This window comes from Cynoglossus semilaevis, chromosome 5 (assembly GCF_000523025.1).
Source record: "Cynoglossus semilaevis isolate Cse_v1.0 chromosome 5, Cse_v1.0, whole genome shotgun sequence".
NCBI classification, from domain to species: Eukaryota; Metazoa; Chordata; class Actinopteri; order Pleuronectiformes; family Cynoglossidae; genus Cynoglossus; species Cynoglossus semilaevis.
In genome coordinates, this window is record NC_024311.1 from 17,899,072 (window position 1) to 17,926,653 (window position 27,582).

The 27,582-nt window shown below is 39.1% G+C and overlaps 5 protein-coding genes and 1 non-coding gene across 10 annotated transcripts in view; 3 read left to right on the top strand and 3 right to left on the bottom strand.

Moving 5' to 3' along the window:
- The window catches only part of esrp2 (epithelial splicing regulatory protein 2), a 16,347-nt gene extending 13,513 nt beyond the window's left edge, over positions 1 to 2,834 (bottom strand). For all 4 annotated transcript variants that reach the window (XM_008310885.3, XM_008310884.3, XM_025055694.1 and 1 more), the window contains exons 1-3: positions 2,675 to 2,834; positions 2,353 to 2,505; positions 1,780 to 1,908 (exon numbers count right to left, since the gene is read on the bottom strand). In XM_008310885.3, coding sequence (XP_008309107.1) covers positions 1,780 to 1,908; positions 2,353 to 2,484 — 261 coding nt within the window. In that variant the 5' untranslated portion in view covers positions 2,485 to 2,505; positions 2,675 to 2,834. The remainder of the gene's footprint in view (positions 1 to 1,779; positions 1,909 to 2,352; positions 2,506 to 2,674) is intronic.
- A 1,797-nt stretch (positions 2,835 to 4,631) lies between these two features.
- On the top strand, positions 4,632 to 4,704 carry trnav-aac (transfer RNA valine (anticodon AAC)). Its single transcript has one exon. It is a non-coding gene; the product is annotated as a tRNA-Val (tRNA).
- A 710-nt stretch (positions 4,705 to 5,414) lies between these two features.
- LOC103379367 (leukotriene B4 receptor 1) lies at positions 5,415 to 7,570 on the bottom strand. The gene has a single exon (XM_008310900.3). The coding sequence runs from the start codon at positions 6,913 to 6,915 to the stop codon at positions 5,683 to 5,685; it is 1,233 nt and encodes a 410-aa protein (XP_008309122.2). The 5' UTR covers positions 6,916 to 7,570; the 3' UTR covers positions 5,415 to 5,682.
- Positions 7,571 to 8,251: 681 nt separating this feature from the next.
- Positions 8,252 to 16,446, top strand: LOC103379358 (E3 ubiquitin-protein ligase AMFR). The gene is made up of 14 exons (XM_008310882.3): positions 8,252 to 8,415; positions 8,900 to 9,232; positions 9,315 to 9,404; positions 9,591 to 9,758; positions 11,101 to 11,253; positions 12,044 to 12,084; positions 12,388 to 12,520; positions 12,620 to 12,753; positions 12,838 to 12,948; positions 13,179 to 13,366; positions 13,565 to 13,668; positions 14,145 to 14,279; positions 14,369 to 14,553; positions 14,801 to 16,446. The coding sequence occupies exons 2-14, from the start codon at positions 8,978 to 8,980 to the stop codon at positions 14,955 to 14,957; spliced, it is 1,854 nt and encodes a 617-aa protein (XP_008309104.1). The 5' UTR covers positions 8,252 to 8,415; positions 8,900 to 8,977; the 3' UTR covers positions 14,958 to 16,446.
- Positions 16,447 to 16,830: 384 nt separating this feature from the next.
- On the top strand, positions 16,831 to 20,473 carry gnpnat1 (glucosamine-phosphate N-acetyltransferase 1). 2 transcript variants are annotated; one of them, XM_025055565.1, is made up of 6 exons: positions 16,831 to 17,028; positions 18,078 to 18,239; positions 18,334 to 18,396; positions 18,504 to 18,631; positions 18,981 to 19,041; positions 19,142 to 20,473. In XM_025055565.1, the coding sequence occupies exons 2-6, from the start codon at positions 18,086 to 18,088 to the stop codon at positions 19,177 to 19,179; spliced, it is 444 nt and encodes a 147-aa protein (XP_024911333.1). In that variant the 5' UTR covers positions 16,831 to 17,028; positions 18,078 to 18,085; the 3' UTR covers positions 19,180 to 20,473. The 2 variants fall into 2 exon arrangements, with proteins under 2 accessions (XP_024911333.1, XP_024911334.1); XM_025055566.1 differs by lacking the exon at positions 16,831 to 17,028 and having other exon boundaries at positions 18,079 to 18,239; positions 18,981 to 19,039.
- A 412-nt stretch (positions 20,474 to 20,885) lies between these two features.
- Positions 20,886 to 24,080, bottom strand: styx (serine/threonine/tyrosine interacting protein). Its single transcript, XM_008310879.3, has 11 exons — positions 23,874 to 24,080; positions 23,438 to 23,470; positions 23,250 to 23,303; positions 23,044 to 23,141; positions 22,902 to 22,962; positions 22,764 to 22,800; positions 22,642 to 22,681; positions 22,428 to 22,478; positions 21,937 to 22,009; positions 21,742 to 21,832; positions 20,886 to 21,441 (listed from the first exon to the last, which is right to left on the bottom strand). The coding sequence occupies exons 1-11, from the start codon at positions 23,931 to 23,933 to the stop codon at positions 21,368 to 21,370; spliced, it is 672 nt and encodes a 223-aa protein (XP_008309101.1). The 5' UTR covers positions 23,934 to 24,080; the 3' UTR covers positions 20,886 to 21,367.
- Between the last annotated feature and the right edge of the window lie 3,502 nt (positions 24,081 to 27,582).

Sequence of the window (27,582 nt, forward strand, 5' to 3'; positions counted from 1 at the left end):
ACGTCACAACTGAACGACCACCTCTGCCTCTGCTCTGGACCGACTCACAGTATGAGATAAGGAGAACACAGTGTTTCATTTTCACAGAAAAAACAACAAGGTGTGTGATTTTTCACATGACATGGAACTCTCTTTTCCAACAGGCTGTGACATGCCGTCTACCTACACACACAAAAACCAAAGCCTGAAGAGTCAGCAATAATTTGACAGCTGTTAAACCATCCATCAGATCACTCATGAGAATTCACACTGCACTGCAGGTGTGAATAATGAATTTAGCAGCCGAGTCAACTTTGCTAACAATATTCACAGACAATAAAAATGAATGAATACCTGGCTACACTATCAGCCCAGGTAGAACTACAGATGTGTGTTTACACTTTCAAATAAACTGCTTATTAATTTAAATTAAAGTGGATTAATTAATGTGTCAGTAAAATTAAAAATGTCAACAAAGTTTTGCTAGTTTTGTTTTTTAATGAAAGTGAATAATCCACTAACTGTTGCAGCACAAATGTCCTTGGGGCTGTGACCAGTCAGATTAACATCACCAACACACACACACACACACACTAAGGCACCTGCTGGTTTCCCTCTGTTACCAAATAAGTTGCTGCATGTAAACAGGCCAAACAAAAACACACAGCCTAAGAATCTAAATCCTTAGTTTTATGTCACGCCCACGGTCTTTAAAAACCTTCTCCTCTCTGCTGCGTCGACTGATGAAAACAAACAGAGACACCGAACCCCAGAGAAAGTCAGCAGTTAGACAAAGGTATGAGAAGAGTGGTCTCAGGGCCTGGGTTAATATTTGAAGGTTCAGCACACAAACCCAACTACAGCACAGCTCCAGTCTGTGACCAGGACCCCACGAGGCAGAAACCACTGCATTTGTGCCACAAAAACAAACAAACAATATATACATATATATTTATAGCATATGAAGGTTAGACATCGGCCGTTATATTAATTTATATGATTTCTACTATTTATTTAATTCATTAATTATTGGGGGGGGAATCATACTTGTTCCAACAGTCCAATAACCCTGATGATCAAACCCAAACACACGGTTCAACCATAGACTTTTACTGTGAAATACTGGAAGGGTGGGAATGGTTCTCCCTGTGCAAACACTCTCGCAGAGATGGCTGACAAACATGTTTGGCAACATACTGTAAGTACTTGTGTCACAACACCCCCCCACCCACCCCCACCCTGACAGGACAGCAGCAGTGACAAGTCAGGTTTTAGTTCTCACCCAATGCCACAACAACTGACTACTAAAAATAAACCCCAAAAAACTAAAAGCCTCCTCTCTCCGACCGTTACTGCAACCTTTAAGCGAGGTAAACATTCCGCCCTCCAGATGTCTGCTGCATGCATCAGACTGGGACAAGACCAGACCTGCGACTCCTCCTTATCTCCACACGGCCTCAGGCTCTGCCCATCCTTGCTCTAAAGCTCTTGCTAACTGTCAGCAGTGTTTAACTGTCAGGGCTAAACCAAAGACATCTCTCTATAGGGGGGTGGGGTGGGGGGGCATGTTTTGTAAAGGTCATTTGGGAAATATGACGCTCTCCACATTAACTTTCATCGTGAGTAAAGCCTGTCATGTCACATCTCCCCCGTGGGCAAAAAACAGAAAAACCCTTGTTAAATTAGTTTTCTAAATTCCTCCCAGTGCTTCCAGAAACATTAGTCTGTGGTAATTCTGATCATTTGAGATGTAAGGCACTCCAAAAAGTTCCCTAATGGACTTTGGTAAATGAGACTCACCTGTTGCAGAACTTTATCCAGGGCTTCAGCCTTCAGCAGCTCGTCCACAGTCAGGCCTGTCTCCTCTTTACACTGCTCTGTCAGCTCCAAAGTGTCTGGCTTGACTAGACATCGGTGAAGTTTTCCCACCTGTGGAAGGATTTAGTATTTCATGGTACAAAATGCGGCGTAAGAAGAAGGAAAAGACCCCCACATTCAGGAAATCTTAAATAAATTATTTTTTTTATAAATATATAAAAGTTCATCAATTGACAATGTGGCAGCAGAACGCACTTAATTGTCAACAACGTGATACTGATGTGGAGACGCTGACATGCAAAAACCAAAAAGGTGCGCGTTCTCTGAGGTGAAATCTGCCTCTGTTCGTGTTTGGCCGCACACCTGCAAACAGGTGAGCTAACGAGGTAGCATTGACTTAGCATGAGGAAAAGGCAGACGGAGAGCACACACCATGTTGATTTAAATGTCAGACACACTATTTCACTAATCATACACACTGTTCCACAGACATGTACTANNNAAAAGAAAACCGTACAACGAACGAACGAACGAACGGGTCAGAGAAGTCCGTACCTTTTTCTCATGTAGATCCACAATTTGCCACACCAAGAGAATTATTTCCCTCTCATCCGAACCCAGTTTACCCCCATTTGCACCAGCTGTTGCCCCAAAGAACACCACCAGAGTATCACTGTGCGAAGCCATCAGGGACCACAAGGGTAAAAACTACAATTAAAGCAAAGATTAAATAAAAAATAACACGAGGGTTCACCTTTTTCCAAGTGATAAGAAGAACGAACAAAAGGACTGGAAACTCAATTGAGGTAAACGGAGAGAGAGAAAGGGAGATTAATTTGAGAGGAGCCACGGAAGAGTTTGCGGTCAGAGACTCTACCTGTTGCGGTACTTGAGTGTGCTCTATCCAGAGATACTGGTTTAACTGGTAAGGAAGGGAGGAAATCCGTGTTTCTTTCACGCGAGCTCCATGACGAGCCCTGGAGTTTTTTTCCCCCTGAGTTACCTGTGTGGCTCGGCCTCCCACAGCAGGGAGAGTCTCAGCGGCGACGACTATTGGCTCGTTCTCAAAGGTAAGGGCGGGACATTGGGACAGAAGCTGTACGCCGATTGGTCAGATCTGTCGAATCAGGAAGTTGTACTACATATGCCAGGAATATTTCTGCCGCCACATTTAACTGATCTTTCATACTAATTTAAATGGAGGAGATTATTTGATTCATGGCGACAAATACTTTACGGCACAAATAAGATTAGAAATTATAAAGACTGAACTTTGTGCTTTAAGTGTTTATAGATTGTGACATTTCACTTAGAAACCATTTATAATGTTTTTAATCAGACGAGTTGTAAACGTCCTGAAAATAAAATTAAGTCTCATTTTATCAGACGAGTTGTAAACGTCCTGAAAAAAAGTCTCATTTCTTTAATTTGGCATTTTTTTCAACAGTTTATCAAAAAACAAAATTATTTTAATGTCTTTTATCCAAGTTTTCTGTTTGTTCTTAACCAGAAAAATAAGTTATCAGGAAATCATCAAAAAGCTTTGGTCTTTTATTAACATCACCTCAATAAGATCATTTTATTTTTGATTATATTTTTGTCAATACGCATTTTCTTTAAAACGGAATAACAGTGAAAATGTAATAATAATAATAATCTTATGCAAATATATAAATAAAAATATGTAGAAAATCCTGATTAAATCTGTGTATCAAATGTATTCACGTGTTGTATATATATATATAATAAATCAACAAAAGTCATGACTGAAGAAAGGAGAAAAAAAGAAACACGAAAAGAGTTACTGACAGAATGAAATAGAAAGTAAAATAACTAGGATAAAACATGTGTTTGATACATATATATTTTTTAAAAACTCACTTTATATTATTCCACAGAAAGTCACTAATATGAATTACCGTTCATGGCCACTGCTCAAATATAGTTTCCAAAGGCCTTTTTGTTCCTCTAATTTTATCTAAAGCACCAGCTGTCATAACAGGATAATATATGAGGGTGTAAAAAAAAAGAAAAAAAAGTTTTAATTACTCCACAGGTCTTAGCTGGCCTACCAGAGACTTTTGGCTCAGTTCCCAGAATGCCATGTTTTGTTGCTCCTGACACTCCCAGTTTTGCCTACTATGGGTCAGAAGACTGTAATGAAGGCAGAGGTTTTTCATCTTTTCAGCTTCTTTCATTCATTTAAATCTACCGTCATGAAAAATAAAAGTCCTAGTCTGTTCTCCCTTGTGCATAATGTATTATTTGCAACTAAACCAGTCTGGTTACATAGTGTAAACGCTGCTGTTGGCTTTAGCTGAGAGATCACAGGAACCGAAAAGGGTATTTATCTTTATGACAAAACAACTCATAACTTTTTATATATCGGTATAGCAGTTATTGTTAAGTTAAATATTCTGGTTCAAGATCGAACCAATACTTTATATGTATTATATATAAAAATATGTGTTTAATACTTTATATGTATTATATATAAAAAATATGTGTTTTTAGTTGTGTATTATTATTATTATTATTTGTAGTTATGATTGAAAGCCGAAATACTCTTTGTATAGTCTTTGCACCACATTTAAATAAAATGTAAACAGAAAAATAAATTATGTTGAAAGGTGTTCGTATAACACTGAAGGTTTCTGTTTGCTTGCCTGAAGACAGCGTAAATGTGACTAAACAAAAAACATTTTCTGTTGCTAATGTGTATAAATATGTTGTTAATGGCTTTAAAATAAATGTGTTAAATCACCTAGAACAAAATGATAAAGAAATACTGCGTCATTGTTTTATATCTCGTGTAACGATACTCTTTCTCATGGGTTTCCGTAGTGTAGTGGTTATCACGTTCGCCTAACACGCGAAAGGTCCCCGGTTCGAGACCGGGCGGAAACAATTTTTTTTTTTATAAATTGTTCAGATCGGAATAACAAACGTGTTTACTTCCTCATCTTATGTGGGCGAAAAAGTTATGACACTTTTCAACAGTCTTGTGAGATCGTGGCGAAAGTGCGTTTGTTTTTGTTACATTCTTCTCAATCAATTCTGTTACAGATGCCTCGTCGTTTTTGAGTTTTTATGTCAATACATTGTCATGAAAATATTTGTTGTGAGTACTAACATGAGCGTGTGAGCGTGTGTTTGTGTGTTTGTAGTTTTATGTATTATTAAGAGATTACAGAAAATATGCTTCAATAAAAACGTCTGAATGTGTCTCGGCCATCTAGTGGTGACTTGGTGTCATCACTGTTATGAGAACGTTTCTAAACTGTGACACAAAAACAATTCGCTTTTACATATTTATAAAAATTCAACTCAATAACAGATTTGTTTAAAAACCCATTTGAAGGCTGTGACAAACCATAAAGACACGATTCCTCTTTTTTGCTGCTTACTTAAGGGAACATGCACTTTTTCATTTAGCAATCATTTACTGAGAGGAAGTTGAAATAAAGTTTCTTGTCTGTAGGGAGACACTAAATAGAATGTCATTCATTTCTCATGTCTGTATGAGCAATCTTAGATGTGTTGATAATAAATAAACATTGTGGTTGCCATAGCACATCAGGGCTAAGACCTCCACAATAGAAACAGAGACATGAAAATGAGTTTACATCTGTACTTTGTTTACATTCAACTCTCAAACATAGTTAACAAAATCAACAATCAGGACAATGGATTCTTGCTATGATATAAAAATACTCTGCTTTTTACATGACTTATTTCAACATTTTTCTAAATAGATTTATGTACATATAGGTATTATTTCACAAATACACTGAGCACTGAAAATATGACATGTAATATTGGCATCTAAAATACACAGGTGATATAAGGAATATGCACAAGAATCACACAAGACAGTATAAAATATCAGGACATATTGTTTTCACACATTTTAATCAAAATGTCCATTTGGTCCTGACTTTCCAAAACGCAATGAGAGTCAGTGGTCTGTTTGCTTTGTCTCTTTGAAACAAAGGACAGTTCTCTGTTGCCCTCGCCTGGGGAGGTGCTGGAGATGTGGTGGAAAAGCTTCTGGATGCCAGTGTCGCGTAGGGAACTCCTGAAAGAGCGCGCTGCAAACATATAGAGTATTGGGTTAATGGAGCTGCTGATGAAGACCATGGCCCCCGTGATGAAGCTCATGGTGCTCCGGACACGCTCCAGGGTTTCTGCTGCATCAGAATGGGAATCTTCAATGGCCAGTTTGATGAGTGACAGAACATTCTCCAAGTGATGAGGTGTCCAACACAGAGCGAACACAATCACAACACTTGCAATGAGGACAGTGGACTTCTGCTTTGACTTGAACGTCATCTTGGTAATACGGCTGCACAGACAGCCGTAGCAGACCACCAGAATGAAAAGGGGTAACATGTAGCCCACAAGGGTCTCCAGCAGCAAACACACCACTTCCTGGGTGGCAGTTGTGTAGTGTCTGTACAGACAGTGCTCCTCGCCAGAATCCTTCCCTACAACCTGAGTTGGGATGACGGGGATGCTGAACAAAAAAGATGCGGTCCACACAGCCAGCAGCACTTTGTTCAGAGCCCTTTTTCTTTTCCAGTTAGCTGAGGCAAACGGATAGCGCACGGCAACGAACCGCTCAACACTCATAAGGGTTATGAAAAAAACACTGCTGTACATACATGCCATGATGATGAAGACCATGACTTTGCAGGAGACTTCTCCAAAAACCCAGGAGTGGGCCAGGGAGTATATCCAGAGAGGCAGGGTGATAAGGACCAGCAGGTCCGCAGCGGCCAGATGTAGAATAAGAACCACAGTGTGAGAACACTTCTTGACGTGTCTCAGGATGGTCCATATCACCAAAATGTTTCCCGGAGTGCCAACCAGAAAAGATAAACCTAGGATCACACAAGCGACTGCTGTGCCGCCATCAAACTCTTCTGGAGCCATTTCCTCTGGAGGAGGTCGGTCGGTCGAATAGTTCATGCTGAAAGTGTATGTGCTGACAGTGGTGTCTACACAAAAGCCAAACAAAATGCTGCACAAGCAAGTATTCACTTCCCTAAAGGAATATACAGCACAGAAACGAGGTTTCCTCACAGGCTTGTTTGAGACACTCGATGATTCATACATCTGTCATAACTGTTTGTGCATATCATGAAGAGGAGTTATTATTACCTTTTATTAAGCATTTTTTTATTCCTAAGTGGAAAATTGTCCAACTATATGGCTCCAGATAAGATGGAGAACAAAAAGCTTCTCGCCAAACATCATATTAAAGGGAACAAAGAACTGCAGTTACAGTAACTTTCAACTATGGGACTGTGATTTTTCTTCCTAAGTGGATGTGGTGAAGTAAAGAAATACAAAGGAAATAATTAAAAATCTGCCATTTTACAATCATTTATATTAAACTGGAGCCTTTTCTGGATTGTGGCAGTAAGTGTGTATATACATTAATGCAACAGATCTTTTTTTTAAATCACTAATTTACTCGTGACTGGTGATCAAAGATCATTTTGTACAATAATTGTTTCCCAACAAAACCCCGCCTTCTTTCGATATGAACACATCTTGGATACAGAGGAAGGACTTTTCTGTGAAAGTCAGAAAAGGAATTAGTCATCATTACTGGCTCAACAATAACAACGGGAATGCCCTTTACATTTCAGCCTTTCATTACGTTGTACATATTAAAGTTTGGACAAAGCTGAACGCACGTTTGAAACACGTTATGACTTTTTTTCTGACAATTGAAATTACGAATATAAGTTCAACATTGAACTAGCGTCGTAAATGATAAATATAAATATATATTAAAGGAAATGGTAGGCATTCCACTTATTAACAAACACGGACAAATATGCGTTTGTACTTTTGCTGCTCTCTAGCGTTTGATAGTCATATTACAACATAATCTGTTGCGCTCTTTGATGTGCTATTCAAAACTATAAAACCAACATAATCTGTTGCGCTCTTTGATGTTGTGCTATTCAAAACTATAAAAATATAATAGAAAAAAAAAGTTCAACACAAATGAAACATTCCAGACGACACTGGAAAAACTTTTTAAAATTTTTTTTAAAGGAAATATCTTCAAATAATGTCTCGTTGACACAATCCGTATAGTAAAGTATAAGATTATGCTGAAATCACTTTTAAGGTCTGTAATATAAAATCCTCCACTTGTACCGTATATAACTTCAGTTTAGGTTATGGTTCGACTAGAGGTTACTGTTGTGTATGACATGATCTTCGTATGCATGCAAAAAATGAACCTATTTTTCTGTGTTAAAACCACATTATTTCGACTTTTTTTATAGACCCAGGAAGTTTACTAATCATATAATTAGTCGAACCGATAAATATCGCACCTTTTCTGGTTTTCTTTCAAAGGGTTCACGATCTTTCTAGAAGTGTATATTAATAAAACAAGCAGTAAATATAAAGTTGCACCGTAGCCCGGTGACGTAGTCAAGCTGCGCAGTTGAAAGCCAGCCTAAATCAACTGCTGGTTCGGAGAAATAAAAAAAGACGATGTTGTTTTCTGTTGGGCTTCTGCTTTCAAACTATGGAGTACAACCGTGAACACAGTTAAGAAACACGGACACGGTGTTGTGTTTTTTACACCCTGTAAGTGTTGTTTTTTATCTGAGTTGACGTCTGTCTGGTGTCTGTTAAATTTTGAAGCCAATATTGGCTAACACGTATGCTAGCTGCGGCTATGGCTAGCCAGGTTAAACGATAACGACAAAGTCTGTGTTATTTACTTTATGGCGGTAATGTTTTTAATTATCGACTCTATGCCTTAGCTGTCATTACCAGACCCATCATTTACACACACACAGATACAATTAATATTTGTTCTGTAATTATACCTGTACCAACTGTGTTGAGCTAACATGGAGCTAGCCTACCTGAACACAGCAGGTTTGATGTCTCTTGTTAAACTTCTTTAAAGCTACCACCAGAATCTCACCATAGCGTGTTACTCAGCTAGTTAAGAACGGTAACTTACAGTACTATTATGGATTAATGATGACATTGCCGATTGTATTTGTTATGCTGTTTTTTGTAGTGTGTTCTCAACGTTAACTGCTTGACATTTTACCCTCAGGTGATTGTAGTTTTTTTTTTGATCGTGATAAACACCGTTTAATAAATCGGACTCGAAGGATCGGATAGAACCGCAGAAATGCCTCTGCTGTTTCTGGAGAGGTTTCCTTGGCCCAGCCTGCAGACCTACACCATACTGAGTGTGGTGTTGCTTGCTGGGAGCATCTTCAGTGCCTACAACATTGTGACTGATCCAGGCTTTGGGCCCTTGGAAGCCGATGAAACACCATCGTCACCAGAAGTGGATCTTGATCATCTAAACAATGATATAAGCAACAGTGAACTAGCAACTACTGTCCTGTGGTATCTCGCCACAGACAGCCTCTTTGTATGGGTGAGTGTTGCACTGTTGTGGAGTCTTTTGGTGAATAAATTAGGTGTGTACAATAAATGTCAATACCTCCCTTTCACTCCAGGTGTTGGTCAACACATTTTGCTGCTCGTTGATGTTAATAGCAAAAATGATTCAGTATGTGGTGTTTGGTCCACTTAGAGTCAGTGAAAAGTGATTCAGTATGTGGTGTTTGGTCCACTAAGAGTCAGTGAAAAGCAGGTATGTTTTTTTAAAAAAAAAAAAAACATCTTTGCACATATCTTGTAAATGTTTATCCTCTCCTTACTTGAGTTTTCTTTGCACATATCTTGTAAATGTTTATCCCCTCCTCACTTTCTTTTTTTTAATGTTATTTTTTCAGCACCTAAAGGACAAGTTTTGGAATTTCATTTTCTACAAGTTCATCTTCATCTTTGGTGTATTAAATGTGCAGACTGTGGAGGAAGTGGTCATGTGGTGCTTGTGGTTCTCCGCCCTTGTTTTTCTACATCTTATGGTCCAACTCTGTAAAGACAGATTTGAATATGTAAGTATTAAAAAATACTCTTAAAACCTTTTTTTTCAATGCATTTGGTATCTATTAATAATCCTGACTGGGTGGTAAAATTACACCTTTTTAATTTTGAGCAAATATGTATTTGAAATAATCAAGATTATTTTAAAATGAACAGATGGACCTTTGTTGTTCTGTTGCCTCTATATTAAACCCTCTCACCACTGGAAGATTAGGTTGCCTCTATATTAAACCCTCTCACCACAAGATTAGAGGAATGAATGTTTGACATTTATTTGCTTGTTTTGTGTAAATGTACAGATTTGTATCAGTTTTGTTTGCTGAAAAACTGTTCACATAAGAGAACCTTAAACCTGTTGTTAGTAAGGCTGTTAACACGATAGGACCAGACCTACATTCTTTGCAGTTGACATCACAAGACTGCAGCCACAGACTTTGCAGAGCAGTCACACTTAGGGTCGTGTGTCCCCTAAAAGCCTGGGAGTGACCACTCTTCACCTCTATATCTATAAATAGATCAATTTCCTTGGCAGGGTAGAGAACTGATACTGTGTCAGTGGCTACATTCACGTGGTCCGGTATCAGATTGAGCTCGGCCATCGGAGGAAAACAAAATATCATATTAACTCTCCTTTTAATGACCACTACAGCCAACATTACCCCTGTTGCTGTGATTAGTGGATTGGATTTCAATACAAATATGATGTATATCAGATTCAGCATTGATATTTAATGCCAGGCACATGTACATATGCATTTAATTAAAACCGACTTGAAATATGCAACGTCAGATGTGTAAAATATACATAGTATGTACATGGGCGGTGTTGGTTAAGGTTTCAGGTTTGATGGGTAAAATGCAGAGGTCACATTTTGTTGTGTGATACTGACAGCAGAGAGGAAGAAACCTGTGATTGCCATTGTAATATTCTGTCTTCCTTTTCGTCTCTGGTTTCTAACTTTGAGTCATTTGAACACATACAGTTGAGTTAGTGAGAACAAATATAGTAATCTACATCTTTATTGTTGTTGTTATCAATGTTTAAATTTATATTATTATTATTATTATTATTATTATCCTAAGTTACCATTTCCGAGCAATATCCAATTCCAGGGTCATTGGTATGTAACGTTAGTAGTTCATTGATTTTCTTTTAGGGGTTGTGTACAAAACGTAAACTACACTGGACTCAAAGAACAAAGTCCAGTTGAGTTCATGTCTCTGTTTAAATGTAAAGATGTTATGTTTTATACCTACAATGACATATATCCATTTAGTTTAAAAACATTTAAACTGATTTTTCCTACCCTCACCTAAACCATCACCTTTCTTTTTTTTTATTTTTTTTTACAGCTGTCTTTTTCACCCTCCACCCCCATGAGTAGCCACATACGAGTGCTGTGTCTGTTGGTCTGCCTTCTGTTGGACTGCTTTGGCCTGCACGTGGTCTGTGTTCTCCTGGGGTCCACCTATGGCATGCACACACTTTCCTTTATGGGAGCAGAGGTGAGGTTCTGACGCCACTGTTGTATGAAAACATTTTTAATTTTCAAGAAATACAGGAATAACATAACGTAACATGTTTTACTCACTCTGAAATTGAGAAATTAGTTTCCGTGTTGTTGTTAGATAGCAGTGATTTAAATCCCTTGTTGCCTAGCAACATTCCCCAGGCATTCATTAGTTTGATGTCATGCCTTTAAATTGCCTAATAACTGGTCAAAGCTGAGCTGCTGTGAGGCAGAAAATCGAAAAGAGGGGGTGAGAGATAGGAAAGGGGAAGTGTTGATAATAATGAAACAAACACAAATTAAACACAGTGAGTGTATGATAATAATGAAACACAAATTAAACACAGTGAGAGTATTTTGATGGTGACGAGGATAAGAGCCCATTTTATGTCGGTTGCAGTTTGCATACATTTGTTGAGTTTGAGTTCTGTCGGCTTTAGTTGGTTTGACAAATCGTGCCTCATATCGATCCTCATCAGTCTCAGTTGTTAAACGTGTGATCTCCGGTCACTCGGTTGTCATGCAAAGGTCTGCTGAGACCAGGAAGTGTTCAAGACTTTAAAAACCCCCCACAGATGAAGAGCCCAACCATGTGGCACTGTCACGACATCGGTCGCATTCATCAACAATTTAACATTGACGACAGAATACAGATTGATACTATTAAAAAAAACAACTTTTATTTAATGCCAGGCTTATTTTGATAATAAATTAAAAATGAAACAACCCCTCATTCATTATTTCTCTAAATCAAAATACTGATTCTTGTGTTTGTATGTTCCCAGTGTTTGCTGGTTACTGTACGCAGTGGACATGTCATACTGAGGTAAGTCACATGTACAACACACACTGCAGTCCGTAGAATATTGTTACCCTCCTGCTACGTTACTACTGTCATGAAAAGTGTCTTTGTTTGATGGAGGCTGTTGGGACTAAACCACTCAGAGTTACTAATAACCTGAGGCAGTTGTAATGGTTTTTTTTCAAATATACATTTGTTTTCCTCATTGGGTTTTGACAAGCTTTTCATCTGAGATACACACACAAGATCTTTCACTTTTTTACACACTGTGTGTTTGTAAAAGCCCTTGTGTTTCATGGTCATAAAGAGCTGTACGTGTCCCATCAGATACTCCATCCATCTGTGGGACCTGAACCACCCAGGGACCTGGGAGAGTAAGGGGACGTATGTCTACTACTCTGACTTCATCATGGAGCTCTCTATGTTGTTTCTGGACCTCATGCACCACATCCATATGCTTGTAAGATGCACTAGATATATTTGGTGTATTTAATGTCACAAATCCACACATGTCTTTGTTTAACTTTACACTTCTGTTTGATTTGTATTTGTATTCTAGCTCTTTGGTAACATCTGGTTGTCCATGGCGAGCTTGGTTATCTTCATGCAGCTGCGGTACCTCTTCCACGAGGTCCAGCGCCGTATTCGGCGACATAAGAATTACCTCCGCGTCATCAACAATATGGAGGCCAGGTAAGGGTGTGTTTTGTATTGAATATTTCCTTCCATTTCATCCACTTTATATTTTTAACTTGTGTGTTTAAACATTTTACGCAGGTTTGCTATTGCTACTGCAGAAGAGCTAGCGGCTAACGATGATGATTGTGCCATTTGTTGGGATTCCATGTTGTCAGCACGCAAACTTCCCTGTGGCCATCTCTTTCACAAGTAACATTCACAACATTCACACCTTGAATGTTTTGCTTTTACAATTCTCTAATAATAAGAAAATATTTTTTTAAATTCACAACATTCACACCTTGAATGTTTTGATTTTACAATTCTCTAATAATAGTAATAGTTTTGATAACCACACGTCATCTGTTGTACTAATAGAGATATACTGTACTGTAAGTGTGAAGTTTTGAATTAATTTGCCTTTCTGTGTGAAATTCCAGCTCTTGCCTGCGCTCGTGGCTGGAGCAGGACACTTCTTGCCCAACTTGTCGAACATCCCTCAACATTAACGGGAATGGAACCCCAGCAGGTGGCCAGCAGCAGGGTGGAGCGGCGGGAGAAAACGTTGGCCCGGGGGGAGCAGCTCCTGATGCTCGAGCACACATCAACCATTTCTTCCACTTTGATGGTAAAATTTACACAGCACTGTTTTGCCTTGGTATTTTATTTCTGATCTTATGTGATTGAAATGCATTTGGGTGGATAGAATTAACGGGTGCATTGTTGATTATTTATCAAAAATAGTTACCATCTTATTGTTGGGAGGCTGTTAAAAAGGTCTGAATGCCATGTCAGTTAACTACGAGTCCCACGTTTTTATTTTCAGGATCTCGCATTGCCAGTTGGCTGCCCAGTTTCTCCGTGGAGGTGATGCACACGACTAATATCTTGGGCATTACTCAGGCTAACAACTCACAGCTAATGGCAATGGTAAGTTTTTATTGAGCTTTTGTCCAGTATAATTGCTTGTTACATAGAGACGACTTCAGTTGTTCAACTCCTCCGATGTCCGTAGATGGGAAAAAAACTACCCAACAATTAAAACAAACACATTTCAATGTGTTGAAATAAAAGTTTATATAAAGTTTTGTTTAATTTTCATATGAATTGCACAGGAAATGAACTTTGTTTAATTTTCATATGAATTGCACATTAAAATGAAAGAAAACTAACACCTGATTCACACTTTTTTTAACTGTAATTTTTTTTACTTGTTAGCACAAGATAAGAAAACATAGGTAGGCTTTTGAAATGCTATATATTAGTATTGAATTGGCAACGCACTACGAGAAACTGTCACCGAAATTAATAAATATGGATGATATTAAATAGGATTTACTTACATTAAACTGGCTTAGACATAATGAACATTTTTAAATATTGTTGTTTTGGTTTCTGATCAACAGTCCCATCAGATCCAGGAGATGTTCCCTCAGGTACCCACCTATCTGGTAATGCAGGACCTGCAGCTGACCCGCTCCGTAGAGGTCACCACTGACAACATCCTGGAAGGACGCATCCAGGTGCCTTTTCCACCACAGGTACGGACCAACAGGTCCAGATGTTAGGGGGAATATCAGTGCTGTGCCAGTTAAATATTTGTCTTTTTTGTTTTTTAAATTTTCATTAGGCAATAGAGCGCGCTCCTATACAGATTAATACATCAACGGATGAGCAGGCAGGACCCAGTGGGGCAGCTGATCAAAGTGACCCAGACAACATGGAGGTGAGAGGAGGTCGCTTCTCAAAGTCAGCTGAGGAGAGGCAGAAGATGCTGAAGCAAAGGAAGGAGGAGTTGCTACAGCAAGCACGCAGGTGGTTATTCTACACTTATCAAAAACAAATTCAAATTCTCAACAATTGAGAGAAAAACAATCACATTTCCAGGATTAGTGGCTGTCTCTATCAAAGGGACAGTTGTATGATTTTGGCATGTTTTTAGTGTTAAAAATAGTTTGTTTACCTGTTAATTTTATAAATCAGGAAGGATGCACACCCTCCTAGAGTAAAAGTAATACATTTTTTTAAAATGTTGTCATTGCATTTTTACATTGCATTGTAGGAGATACCTGAACAAGAGCCCAGAGGACCAGAATGAGGATTTGCCAGAACTAGAGGAGGACACTGTTCCAGAATTGGACTTTACTTTGCTGAGACGCACAACCATGGCAGCAGCCGCAGAGAGACGTTTACAAAACCTGCAGGACGCCTCACCTTAACACAAAAACTGACTTCAGGTGAAGAGTCTGCTACGTAATCATCAGACGTGACATAAAAGGAGCCACGTCAACCATCTCTCTCTCCTCCACTGAGTGCTGGACTTTGAATGGACTTCACCTGCTCAAAAGTAGAATTATAAAGCATTGCAGACATGGTTTGGTCCACTTTGGACTGCTTTAACAAGATGAGACTGTTATAGCCTTTGCATCCCAGATTTAAGCCTGAGTATTATATAAATGAATGGATGCAGGTCCAGAAACACAGTCATTGATTGTCCTATATTCTCGTGCCACACATTGCAACCACCAGCTTCCACACACAGTCAGTATTTGCTTTGATACTGTGGCTGCCAGAATGAGCATGGTTTGCAAAATGTTTTAGGTCTACCCGTCTATCAAGTTCCTGTAGTAGCTGGAGTTAATCCCAGCTGACAACAAGAGGAGACGTGGTATACTCTGGACAGGTCACTGATACTTTTTGGGGATCATTGTTGTTTTTTTTGTTTTATTAGATTACATCTGCAGCAGTCTTTTGCTAACTGTGGAGAGCTTTATATTGAGAATTAAGGAATTCAGTGGATGTAGTTTTATTGCTAATTTAAAGAAAATGGGGGGAAATACTCCCATTTGCATTAATGGAGATGGAGGTGGATGTGATCAGAAGTCTAGAGTTCTCTCTGCTTTGATAATCCCAAGTTTCCTCGGGACTAGGGGTCACGCTGCGCTCTAAATCTTGAACGAGTTGGTTTAAACCTTGACCTTTGTACACTAAAGGAAGTTCTGAGGGTCAGAGCTGTAGGAGCTTCAGGCAGGGAGTGTGTTTGTTACACCTGTGCCTACAGACCTGATGACAGACAGGGGTCCTGGATCCATGAGCACCTGATGGTGAAAGTGGAATTGTGAGGAAGAGAGTCAACATTATATACTGTATGTTTAAACAGTGTCACCATGTTTCTAGACTTCAGTGAAACTGGAGATGAACACTGTATATTTTAAGTGTTTGATTTCTGTGAGTTACAGAACGAGGGGACATTTTTGGGCTGAGGAATGCATCCACGTAGACAAATGCTTTTATTTCCTTTCTAACCTCTACCGCCCCCCCACCCTGCTTTTTTTTTAAAGCAGTGTTGTGATCTCAATTGTTAAAATTCTTCTCTTCTTCTTTGTCCAATCTCTTATTTGGGGGTGTTGTCATAACATAGGATTCCAAATTCAGTTATTAAACAACTTAATGAAAAGGTGTGTTTTTCTCTTTAATTTGTCAATTACTTTAAAGTTTTGATATTTTGTTATATTTCCCTACGCCGGTTGTTTTCGATGACTCACTTTTTGTCAGAAAACTGGAACACGATGTGAATGATGCTTTCTTGTAATTTCTCCAATTCAGCTAATAATTGTTCAGTTATGAATAATTTCTGTAAATCTAGTTTTGTAAAATATGTTAATACAAATTCAATAAACAGCTTCTAAGGCTTTTTAATTTAAAACACTGAATATATATATTTTTTTAGTCTAAACTTGAACCTTTTGCTACCATATACCTACAGACTATAGAAAGAAAGAAAAGTTAAAAAGAAAATCGGCAAATGTCCAATATTGATCAATGAAAGAGGAATTCAGCTCGTCTTCTTTAAAAGTCTGAACACTTTCTGGTTAAAAAAAAAATGTATTCCTGGTTAAAAGCAGTTCAGTAACTTTCTGAAACTGGATATTCAAAATTAATTACTTTTACTTTTAAAGCTGGTAATGAACTTATTTCCACTTCGTCGTCACATGCAGTAAAAATTGATACACATCTGTGTTTTATCTTCATTGTAGGCGCAGCCCAATAATGCTTTATGTGTTACGGGGCTCGCCATTCGATTAAATGTCCTCTGACGTCATTCGTGTGCGTCAGTTTGACACGTCATTCTTCGACTGTTGGAAACATTTAGCTGTGTTTCACCCCCAACATGTAGTCCAGCCTCCTTCTAAACCAGAGAGCCGACTACCTGGTTGTCATCGTGTGGCACGTCAGCCGGGGAACTCTGCTCAACCGTTTCTTACTTTACGCGTGAAGGGACTTTTACCGGTAAGTGTTTAAACTTAGCTCGCTAGCGTTGTCACAGCCTCTTCTAAAGAAGCGACAAAGCTAACGCTCGTTTAAGGCTCCAGCATTTGAGTTTGACACAAGGAATAAGTTAGGACTCTTACTGGAGTATACTTTGTGTTCCGCGTTCTGTTCCACGGAAAACGCTCGTCCTTGTACGTGGACGTAATGAGTACCGTATCGATATGTAGCTAGTATTTCGCCATCCAAAATACTCAAAGATTCAGTAACAACACGCGTTAATGTTGGGAAACTGCTGTCATATTACTCAATAGAACTTGTTTGATTTATTTTTCTTACTAACTTACTAAAGCCATTGATAGCAGTAGGGCCTAACTACTAAAGGTTTACGTATACAATATTATTATTCAATTTTTTAAAATAAAAAAAAATACTAAAAAAACTAAAGTTGTCCGTAATAGCATATATTTGGACTTTTGTTTCACTTTCAAGTGAACGGGCTGGGATAGGATGGGCCTATCTCATATAACACATCCTGGATATTAACTGAAAACAGGTGTTGTCTTAAGGCGTGTTCTTTGAGGATATGTGTCAGAATATAATGGCGAGTCCAGCTGGCTTTTGTTATCTAGTTTGCCTGCCTGATTGTGTTTGTAAAGACAGTTTGCAATGTTTCTTTTCAGGGTTGTAAACATAGAACACGAAGCTACCCTTCCTCCCCAGCAGAGAGCGCTATAAACACAGTTGTAATGCGACGTATGTTGTGTGCAGTGGTAAACATTTTTGTTTCACGTTAATAACAACCTGTGTCTGTGTTGTGTCAGTATTTAGCTACAGTCCTAGTACTGACTTTAGGGCCTCGTGGTGTGTTATTAAAAAGGATTTGTATTTAACGCTGGAGAGTCTTCTCTTGACCTGTGATGGTCATTGTGTAGATTTAGTTTCCTGGTCGAAGTTCTGTTTGACTGACTTCACTTTTCCTTCCGCGATACGACAAATTCGGTAAAGTTCACATGAGACCGTCTTTCAGTGTTTGATGTATTGATGTATTTCTTTTTTTCCCCCCGAAGATTGTAGAATGTTACTGGACGAGACGCCGCTCTTTGAGCCCTCCCTGCTGCAGGAGCTGGACTGGAGTGGAAACACTGCGTCCTTCTCTCCCCCCGTCTCCCCCTCCAGCCCAGGAGAAGGACTCGTACTGAGGCCACTTTGTATGGCCGACTTCAACAGAGGTGAGACCCACAGCGGTGCTGGTGCACCTCGTCACAAATGTGAGAGAGAGAGAGAGAAAATGACTCCTTTCTACTGCTCTCTGCTGTGTTCCAGGATTCTTCAAAGTTCTGTCTGAACTCACCAAGACAGGTGACGTCACACCTGAGCTGTTCACAAGTAGGTTTGTTTTTGTCTCAAACCTTTACCTGTATAATGTCAACAGCGGACGTTCCTGTCTCTTCAAACTCTTACAGACCTGTGTATGATTTCCGCCTGTCTTTCAGAAAAGTTTGAGCACATGAAGACAACTGGAGACTATTATGTTCTTGTAGTGGAGGACACACATCTGGGGCAGATTGTTGCCACTGCCACGTTAATCACAGAACACAAGTTCATCCACTCCTGTGCCAAGGTGAACAACAATAACAATAATATATTGTTTGGTAAAAACTAATCCACTTGTAACTGGGGATTAATGTACCATTTATTATACTGCATGTACTGTATATATTTTAACATCTATAAATAACCTGCACAACAGCCTTTTAATGGTTTCACCTCTTGTTATTGTGCCTGGTAATTCATAACTTTTTTATCTTATCCTAATTTCCTTCGACTCTTTACCGTCTCATTCTGTACAGTGGTGATCATATAAAGTAATGATTAAACCGTTATTGTTCAGCAGTCGTTTGAATGAAAACAGAAATCCACCCGTCACTTTGTTGGAAACACGTTGACGACGTTGGTTTGTTTGTGTGCAGAGAGGTCGGGTGGAGGAGGTCGTGGTCAGCGACTTCTGCCGAGGGAAACAGCTGGGCAAGTGTTGAGTAGATCAACGTGAACTGGAGCTGGAGACATTTGTTAGTTTTGTTTTTTTATTTTATAGGCCAAAACTTCACGCCTCCTTTTTTTGTCCTCGTAGGTTGGTTTCAACTCTTCTCCTTCTTGGCAAAAAGCTGAATTGCTACAAAATCACACTGGAATGTGCCCCCAGAAATGTGGCGTTCTACAAAAAGTTTGGCTACACGGCATCGGACGACAGCTACATGCAGTGTCGATTCTTTGACTGAAGACGGCCACATTTTTAGAACTTGGGACTATACAGTAAACACAACTGGAACAAATTTGTTGTATGAAATATATGTATTCTAACCAGTATGATGTCAGAGTAAGGCGGTCTCTGCCTTCTGAGCATCATCTTTTTTTTTTTTTTTTTTAATCCTCCAGTGAAGTTAAAATCCCACCTTGCAAATTTTTTCTCTTTTCCAGAAACAAATTGAAAATTTTTATTGAAGGCATGTGTGGCTTCATGTTGTTCAGCTTCGCCTGGCTACGTTTACATGTATCGACTGCAGACTCGTCAGAACAAACAAATGTGTGACATTCTGAGCAGGAAAGTGTGGACTTCAGGCTCCACACGGATTATTTTCTCTGAACTCTGACGGTTCTATCTTTTGAGCAGGCACAGTTTTTGGGCCCATTTCATCAGTGTTGTCTCTGTTCCACAAATAATAACAGTGGTGACTGTGCACCTCGGTGAGAGTGGAGCTGATCTGAGAGCAGCGTCTCTCGTCAAAGTAGAGAGTGTTCCTCAGAGATTCTACGTCTACAGGTCAGGGATTAGAGGAGTAGCAGTGAATGCAGCAGCTGAAAACAATGCATGTTTTAAACAGAAACTATTTCAGTATGTGCGTAGATTTGAATTTTAAACACGAATATCAAAATGAGCATGGTTGGAAATAACATCTGGACCTTTAAATGGTGCCCCGCCCTCTTTCCTCAGTTATTCCTTCATACACTCTTAAATCAAACCTGTCCTCTACTGGGGTTGTCAACATAGAAAAAATGTCTTAATTACCACAGCTAACTAACAGCAGGGTGGAGCTGAGGCAGTGTTGAACAGTCAGTCTGTGTGATGAATGTCTGTGACCCCCCCCTCCCCCCGAGGACTGACAAAATACAAACATCTGTGTCTATGATGCAATGCAGCTTGTACTTGGAATAGAGTTTCACAATGTTGAAGAGGATGTATGTACTTCATATATATATACACACACACACACACACACTCTGCCTGGCCAAAGAAATGTTGAAACTCTTCTCTGTCCCCACAGGGATCCTCATCTCTGGGTTTAACTCTGTTCATATGAAGAAAAGTTACACTACACACGACTACAAGACCGAGGCCTAAATAATGTTTTAAACACTTCAGTTAAGTTTTATACACACTACAGCTCATGATGGAGGGTTTACATTATTGACCACAGACAGGACACCAAAGAACTCAGCTCTTAAAAGAAAGGGTTTATTGTTTCATGCTTCAGATTTGATCATTTTATCACCTCTTTCATTGACAGCTTATTAATGAAGTATCAATCAAAACAGTCGTTTGTTTTATCTGTTCAATTTTTAAATATATATATATATATTTAGAGAGAAACAAAGGAGGGGTGACAGTTATTTTTGTAAGAAAACTTACTTTATTTAAGCTTTTGTAGTTAAGTTTTATAATCGGGGTTATCATTCTAAAGAGCAGAAGGAATATTTAATTGTAATTTATTATGAAAAATGTATGAAACAAAATAAAAACATCTGTATAATCTGGTTGTCCATCGTCGTCGACTCTGAACACTTTTAACAACTTAAAGAAACAGAGCAGAACAGACCTCAGTCAAACTTCCTTTTATTAAGCAGGGAGTTATTTTATCCAGTTCACATTACGGCTGATATTAGTCCATATTGTTAGTCCTACCACTCCCAAAGTAAAGGCATTAGCTCAGCTCCTCAGATCCTGGGCAACATCCTGGCTACTTTCCCTTTTGTATGCCCCCCCCTCTGGTCTTCTACACAAATTCAAGTATCGAAAGTGCATTATTGCAATACTGTCCCGCTGCAAATGCAAAATGCTTTAAATACTAAAAAAATGCAAAAAATCTCCCCTCAGTGCATACAGGTCAAGGAAAAAAAAAAAAAAAGTCCAATCTGCCCTGTCCCATCAACTCTCCTCACGTCTCAGACATGAAGGATTCTCAGCCCTCCCCACCCGCATCCCATCCTCTTAGAAAAAGTTCAAATATTTACATTTTTAATTCAATTAAAAATGTAAAAAAAAGAGTGCACTGGGCCACGTGGCTTATATAAGCAAAGCTCAACCATTCTGTGCTGCAGTGACCTGCATTGATCCAAAGTCTTCGTCCTCCTCCAGGCTACGCTTACGGCTTCCTAGTAAAATGTTGCAGACAAACAAAAGACAAACAAAAGACAATCACCGACGTTTACATCGACTCCCCCAAAAAAACAATAAAACTAAAACTTACTAACTAAAAAAAATTCTAAAACTAACAATCACCGACGTTTACATCGACTCCCAAACCCCCCCCCAAAGAAAACCTAAAACTAAAAAAATTCTAAAACTGCTTGCTTTCCCTTCTCGGCTTCTCTAAAGTTCCTGCTGCTGCTCCAGTAACACTGACATGAAGGGAATCCAATGAATGTGCAGGAGTAGAAACATGAGCTACGAACCTGGCATCCCGGCTTGTAAGAAGGATCTGCCCAACTGCATGGGTGCCATCATTTTGATGGTCAGTTTGGCCAAATAGATCGCTTCATATTCCTGAGAGAAAAGCACCCGTTACTGTAGTAAACTGTAAACACCAGCAGCTGTGAGTCAGTCAACACGAGTGTATCTTGGAGTCTTGGGTCGACTCTGGGTTGTACCTGTAACTGGTGCACGAAGCCCACGTTGGGGTTGATGCAGAACCTCCTCTCCTGGACGTGGCTGAATGCATCCCTGCAGAGTGAACATGACAGGGTTAAAAAGTTAAAAAACTCCAGAACTAGGAAGTATCACTGATACAAAGGGGGAGTTTAACATCAGGGGCGGGGACTGGAGCTGTTAAATATGAGCAAACACTTAAAGACGGCACCTGGTGCCAAATACACTAATGTGTTAACTTTAAGTTAACTTATTTAACCAGCGCTGTGTGTGTTCATTTGTTTATTTAAACATGGGAATAGTCAAACACAGCTTAAGTGACACTTTGTTCACTGGCCAGCAGGAGACACTGTTTTTAAATAATATGTGTTATCACAGTGTAAAAAACTCTGTTCGTCTGGCTGTGATAATTAAGTAAATTTCCATTTTCATTTCTTATTTTTTTATATTATTATACCATAAAGAATGCGTTTGTTAAAGAAAAAACCATTACCTGTATTTCATTCCAAAAGTTTCCATAAGGTATGCAATCACTAAGGCGGCACTAAAGGACAAATGAAGACGTGTCAAATTCACAGCAGTTGTAGTGTGTACTGTAAACACGTTAGAACTTCAACACTGCAGAGTTTTGTCTCATTTCACAAAGATTAGGTAAAAACTGCTGCATTTATATGGAGAAAAATAGACAAACTGATTGAAAAGCCTACCTTCTTGAAATCCCTGCATTACCGTGAACTAGTACCTTTCCTAAAAGAGCAACACAACATTTGTTGATGAATCGCTTTTTTCACTCGACGTAAAATGAAAGGAGATCGGTCGGCATTCTTACCTCCGGTTTCTAAGCAGCTATCAATGAATTCCTTTGTCTGTAGGTAAAGAGACCGGAGGGAAGAAAAAACAAAATCCAATGCAATTTATCAAGTCAGTGTATAATACCAGGAAACTATAACACTACTCCGTAACTCACCGTAGGAAAAAATCTTATAACATTTTCCATTGGATTGTCAGCAATACCTAATACAAGGTATCTGCAGAACAAAACAGAAACATCTCCACTTTAACACAAACAGACACAATCAGATCAAATATTAACATGTATATTCACTTACCTAAAGGCATGAGGGAAATTGGGTTTGATGAAATTGGCTTCAATGTCTTGGCGTACACACACAATATGTGTTATGCCCTGTCTCTCCAGAATTGGCAGCTGGAAAAAAAAAGAATATGTGAGAGACTGAATACAATAAAAAAATAAATAGTCTGGAGTTTGGTTTCTGTGAGACTGTTATTAAACAGGAGAGTAAAAAAAAAGTACCTTGCTTTTCATTGCAGCAGAGTAGGGGCCTAAAAACAGACCTGGTAATATCTCCTAAAAAATGTTAGAAAGAAAGGCACCAAACTGTTAACACAGGGGATCATAATGATCATTCTAATCATACTACTGAAAATAAATAATGCATTTATTCATAATTATGTATGTTTGATGTATGTTTACGCACAGACCTGCATTTCTCGTCTCATTGGATAAGCCCAGTCCTGTGAAGAACAGAGAAGAAACGTGCAGAAAAAGGCGTGTCAGAGTTAGGGGCCAATCTTTGGACGTGTTACCTCATGTGACAGCGTGTGCACAAACATGCCACATCCATGGCACAGCAGGATGAGCCCACACCGGGTAACTTTGTCCACATACGTGGCTACCTGTGGTGAGCTACGCCACACAGCGTTAACTCCGTCAAACCACAATATATAAGATAAACTCACTCAACCGTACGTCAATACAGACACACGGGGTTTTATTTTTTTATTTTTGACAGATACACGCACACGAATGTTTTGTTTTAGCCTGTAGTGTGACATGTAGAGCTGAATGCTACAGTTGAGGCTAGCTCAGGTTAGCCTGGTAGCCACACAGCAGATACGGCTGCTAACGCTCACTCACCAACAGCTCCTCCTTGGTCGCGGGCAGAGACGGGAACTGAAGTTTGTTTTCCTCGTCCATACTGATGTTTGTTCGGGCTCCTGTGACCCGCTACCAACGCGCGCTGTCGATGTAATTGGCGGCAGCGTTAGCTGAAAAGGCGATGCTGTTTGTTTTGAAGCTCCACATGCATGTCCGCCATACTGCTCTCCTGTCAGCTCTGTCACGTGACGCTAACGGCCGAGCCGAGGCGACCACAAAGGAACGTTTAAGCGGCGACCCCTGGTGGACGAAATAAGAAGTGGTCTTTAATCATCTATTTTATAGACAGGAAGGTATTAAAAAAGGTATTAAAAACAAGGCAATAAAATACTTTACTTCCTTATGGTGTAAATTGCTACTGTAAACACTGTGACAAACAAAGGACTTCTTGTCTCATCTTATCTTATTTTTTATTTTCCAAACACAGAACTGGGGACAGCCAGAGGATGGAAATGTTCATATCTTTGCCTAAGAAGACAGACAGTTCAGAAAGAAGAGTGAATTAAACTCAAACCCCAAGGAGTGTACAGGCAGGTCGGCCCCTCAGGTGATCCAACCTCCGAGGTAGGTCCTTTCACACCCTGACCCAGGTGATCACTACATCCAACATTGCTTGTCACTGCTGCCTTTTTTTAGTACAAGACAGTCTTGTGCTGTGCGGACTATTAATGGTGTATATACTGTGGATAAAGAGAGTTATAGAGAGACAGAGATCGATAGATTTAGGTATGACCCCAGAGAAATGCATCGTTTAGTAGAAAACAAAAATGGGCCCAAAGTGTCGGGGTTTTACTTCCTTTTTCTCTCACTCATACTTTTATCTTAATGTCTCACTCTAATGAGTAAATGAGTGAGTGTAAATGATTGACCTGTAGACTGTCATGGGCGTGTCCTTCCTTCATGTGACTGGAATTGATAAAAGAAGATTGATTTAAGATAAAAAAGATTCTTAGAAATTCTATGGGTATAAAAACAATTGAAGATAAAGTCATTGCTTCATGGTTTAGTGTTTCAGTCCTCCAGGACGTACACAGTTTTGTTGCAGTTGATGTTTCACTTAAATACTTTGTGTGTCTGTGTTTATTTAACAGCAGGTTTTTCATTTTGCTCTTTACAAGCTGTTCTTTTGTGAACTGGTCTAAACCATAAAACTCTCAGACTTGTATTGAATCCCACTCTCACCCTGGTTGGAGGAGAACGTGGACTATAAACATTACAGGGAGTTGTTTATTGGTACTCTACATCAAATGAAAAACAGCCGTAATTTTCCCATACAGTACATGTCTGTTTATATTGATTTATTCTAGAAGCCACTGGACAAATACGTAAATTCTCTCTGTGTACAGTCTATAAATGCAGTCGTTTTTGTTCGGCCATTATTAAAAATGGCGGTCAATTTTGTGCGAGCAACTGTTCAGGTTTATTGTAACTGTAGTGGATCGGAGGAAGGAAGGTCTCAGGGCAGAAATACAGTTGTAGATGCAGTACCACTTCTGTCCAGTATGAACTTGCCCCTACAAACTATTGTACTGACTATTATCAACACCCTTTAAAAGTAGTTTATTTCTTTCATTCATTTCAGTGTCACTTTGTTGTAACTTGGTTTTTATTTGCGTTACTGCTCCTCTTTTATGGAGCCATGACAATTCTGGGTCCAATCTAAATGCAGATTATATTCACTGTCAATCCTAGAGCTTCCACCAAACTGTTATCTTGTTTAATCATCAAATCTGTCCCTCAGAGTTTTTTTTTCTTTTAATTATTTCTTTCTGCTAATAATCCCTTCATCATCTGTGACTGAAGATATAAAAGAGAAAGCCTGTTGTCCACAGCATTCAGAATTATTGTTTTAGATTTACCCTGAATCAAAAAGAAATGAAGTGTAGCAGCGGAAATAACCAACAAAAACAAACAAACAAACAAAAAAAAACCAACGCTCCTTTTAAAGAATATGAATTCCTTCTGTGGATTTTCAGTCGTCTCTGACATCACAGTCTTGATTTCTCTCTCTGAAGTGGATTCCCTGTCATACACAGACGTCCCTGTGACGACGGCACTTTGATATTCTGTCGCTTCAGACCAAATCAGAAATGATCCGCCCGGCCAGATTGTTTGGCGGAGACATATTGGCCTGTGTACGAGATTGGAAACAGAGCAGCGAGGGTGAGGGGAGGTAGTCCTACAAAGAAATGAACATAAAATGATGTATTAAAGTTGTAATTCACTGAGTGTCCCTGGTGTGTGTTCTCAAAACACTTATATACAGACAAATATACTGCAGTACATACCGTAGTATCTGGGTTTTTATTTTTGGCTGGTGATAAAATGGTTGTTTATCGTTGGTGGTCCTGTTGAAATTTAAATACCGCAGTATCAATAATCAGTACTGACCTCTGACCTCTGAAATAATAAGTGCAGTACGTTGTGAGGATTGACTTGTCGGATGATTCCAGGATTGGACGAGCAGCAGAGTGGAGTAGATCCACAGCAGATAGAGCAGACAGACGACCTTTCTGTGTAAAAGTTTCTCTGTTTGTTTCCCTCCAAAAGTCCAGAAACGTGCAGATTGGGGATCGTGTTTATTGGAAACTCCGACTCAACCATGGATTTGTGTATTTGTTTAGGTGTGTGGCCCTGTGAGTTTCTCTGTTTGTTTCCCGAGCGTACGCTGCCTCAGTGTCAGCGTAGACTGCAGCTCCTTCTAAACCGTCAGCAGACTAAAGGCTTAGACGATGAATGAACAAACACAGTCAGTGAAGAACTTTAATCTCACAAGAAGACTTTTAATTAAGGTAAAAATTGATTTTTTTAAAATTGGACACTCAGAGTGAGTCTGTCAGTAACGAATTCACACCAATTTAACTGAAGCAAAAGGTTGATACAAGTGACCAGTTAATTAACAGTTAATGAAGTTTAACGTGTTTTAACTCCAGCAGTTTGGGTCAAACTGCTGGAGTTAAAACACTAAAATTCCTGATGCACTAAACTAAGGCAGAATCTTATCATCGATGTTTATATGTTATATACATCAAACTTTCCCAAACCTTTTTTTTCTGTCACAAATCTTCACGACCCAAATCAACATTCTGGTCGATTTTCTCACTGAGGTACTGCCGCCACATGGGGGCGAAAGAAGATTATTGGTCCACTGGATCAACCCCCCCTGTCTTGTTGTATGGAGTTTCAATGTTTTCTCTCTCTCTCTCTCTCTCTCTCTCTCTCTCTCTCTCTCTCTGGTTTTCTGCCAAAGTCCAAAAACATACACATTCGTTGATGTTCTTGATCAGACAGTTGGGTTCAAGAGTTAATGGTTGTCTGTGGGTCTGACTGGAGATTTAACAACACTGGATGCATAACAACTTAATGAGTAGTACTGCAGTATTAGTACTGCAGTATTAGTACTACAGTAACTATTACTGCAGTTTGAGTTTGTACTTTTTTTTATAAACATATAAAGATGCCGTGTTATCTTCTCCAATGTCTCAGTCTGTCGGTCAAATATTAATGAAGAATAATTAATATGATCCTCATCAGCTCAACACTAATGAATTATTTAGTTGTGTTTCATTATTCAGTGGAGTTCACACATGTGCCTAATGGGCCTAATTAACTGTAAACTGCACCTCTTTTAAATCCATCTACATATATTTCTGGGTTTTTTCTCTTTTTTTCTATTTTTGTCAGATCA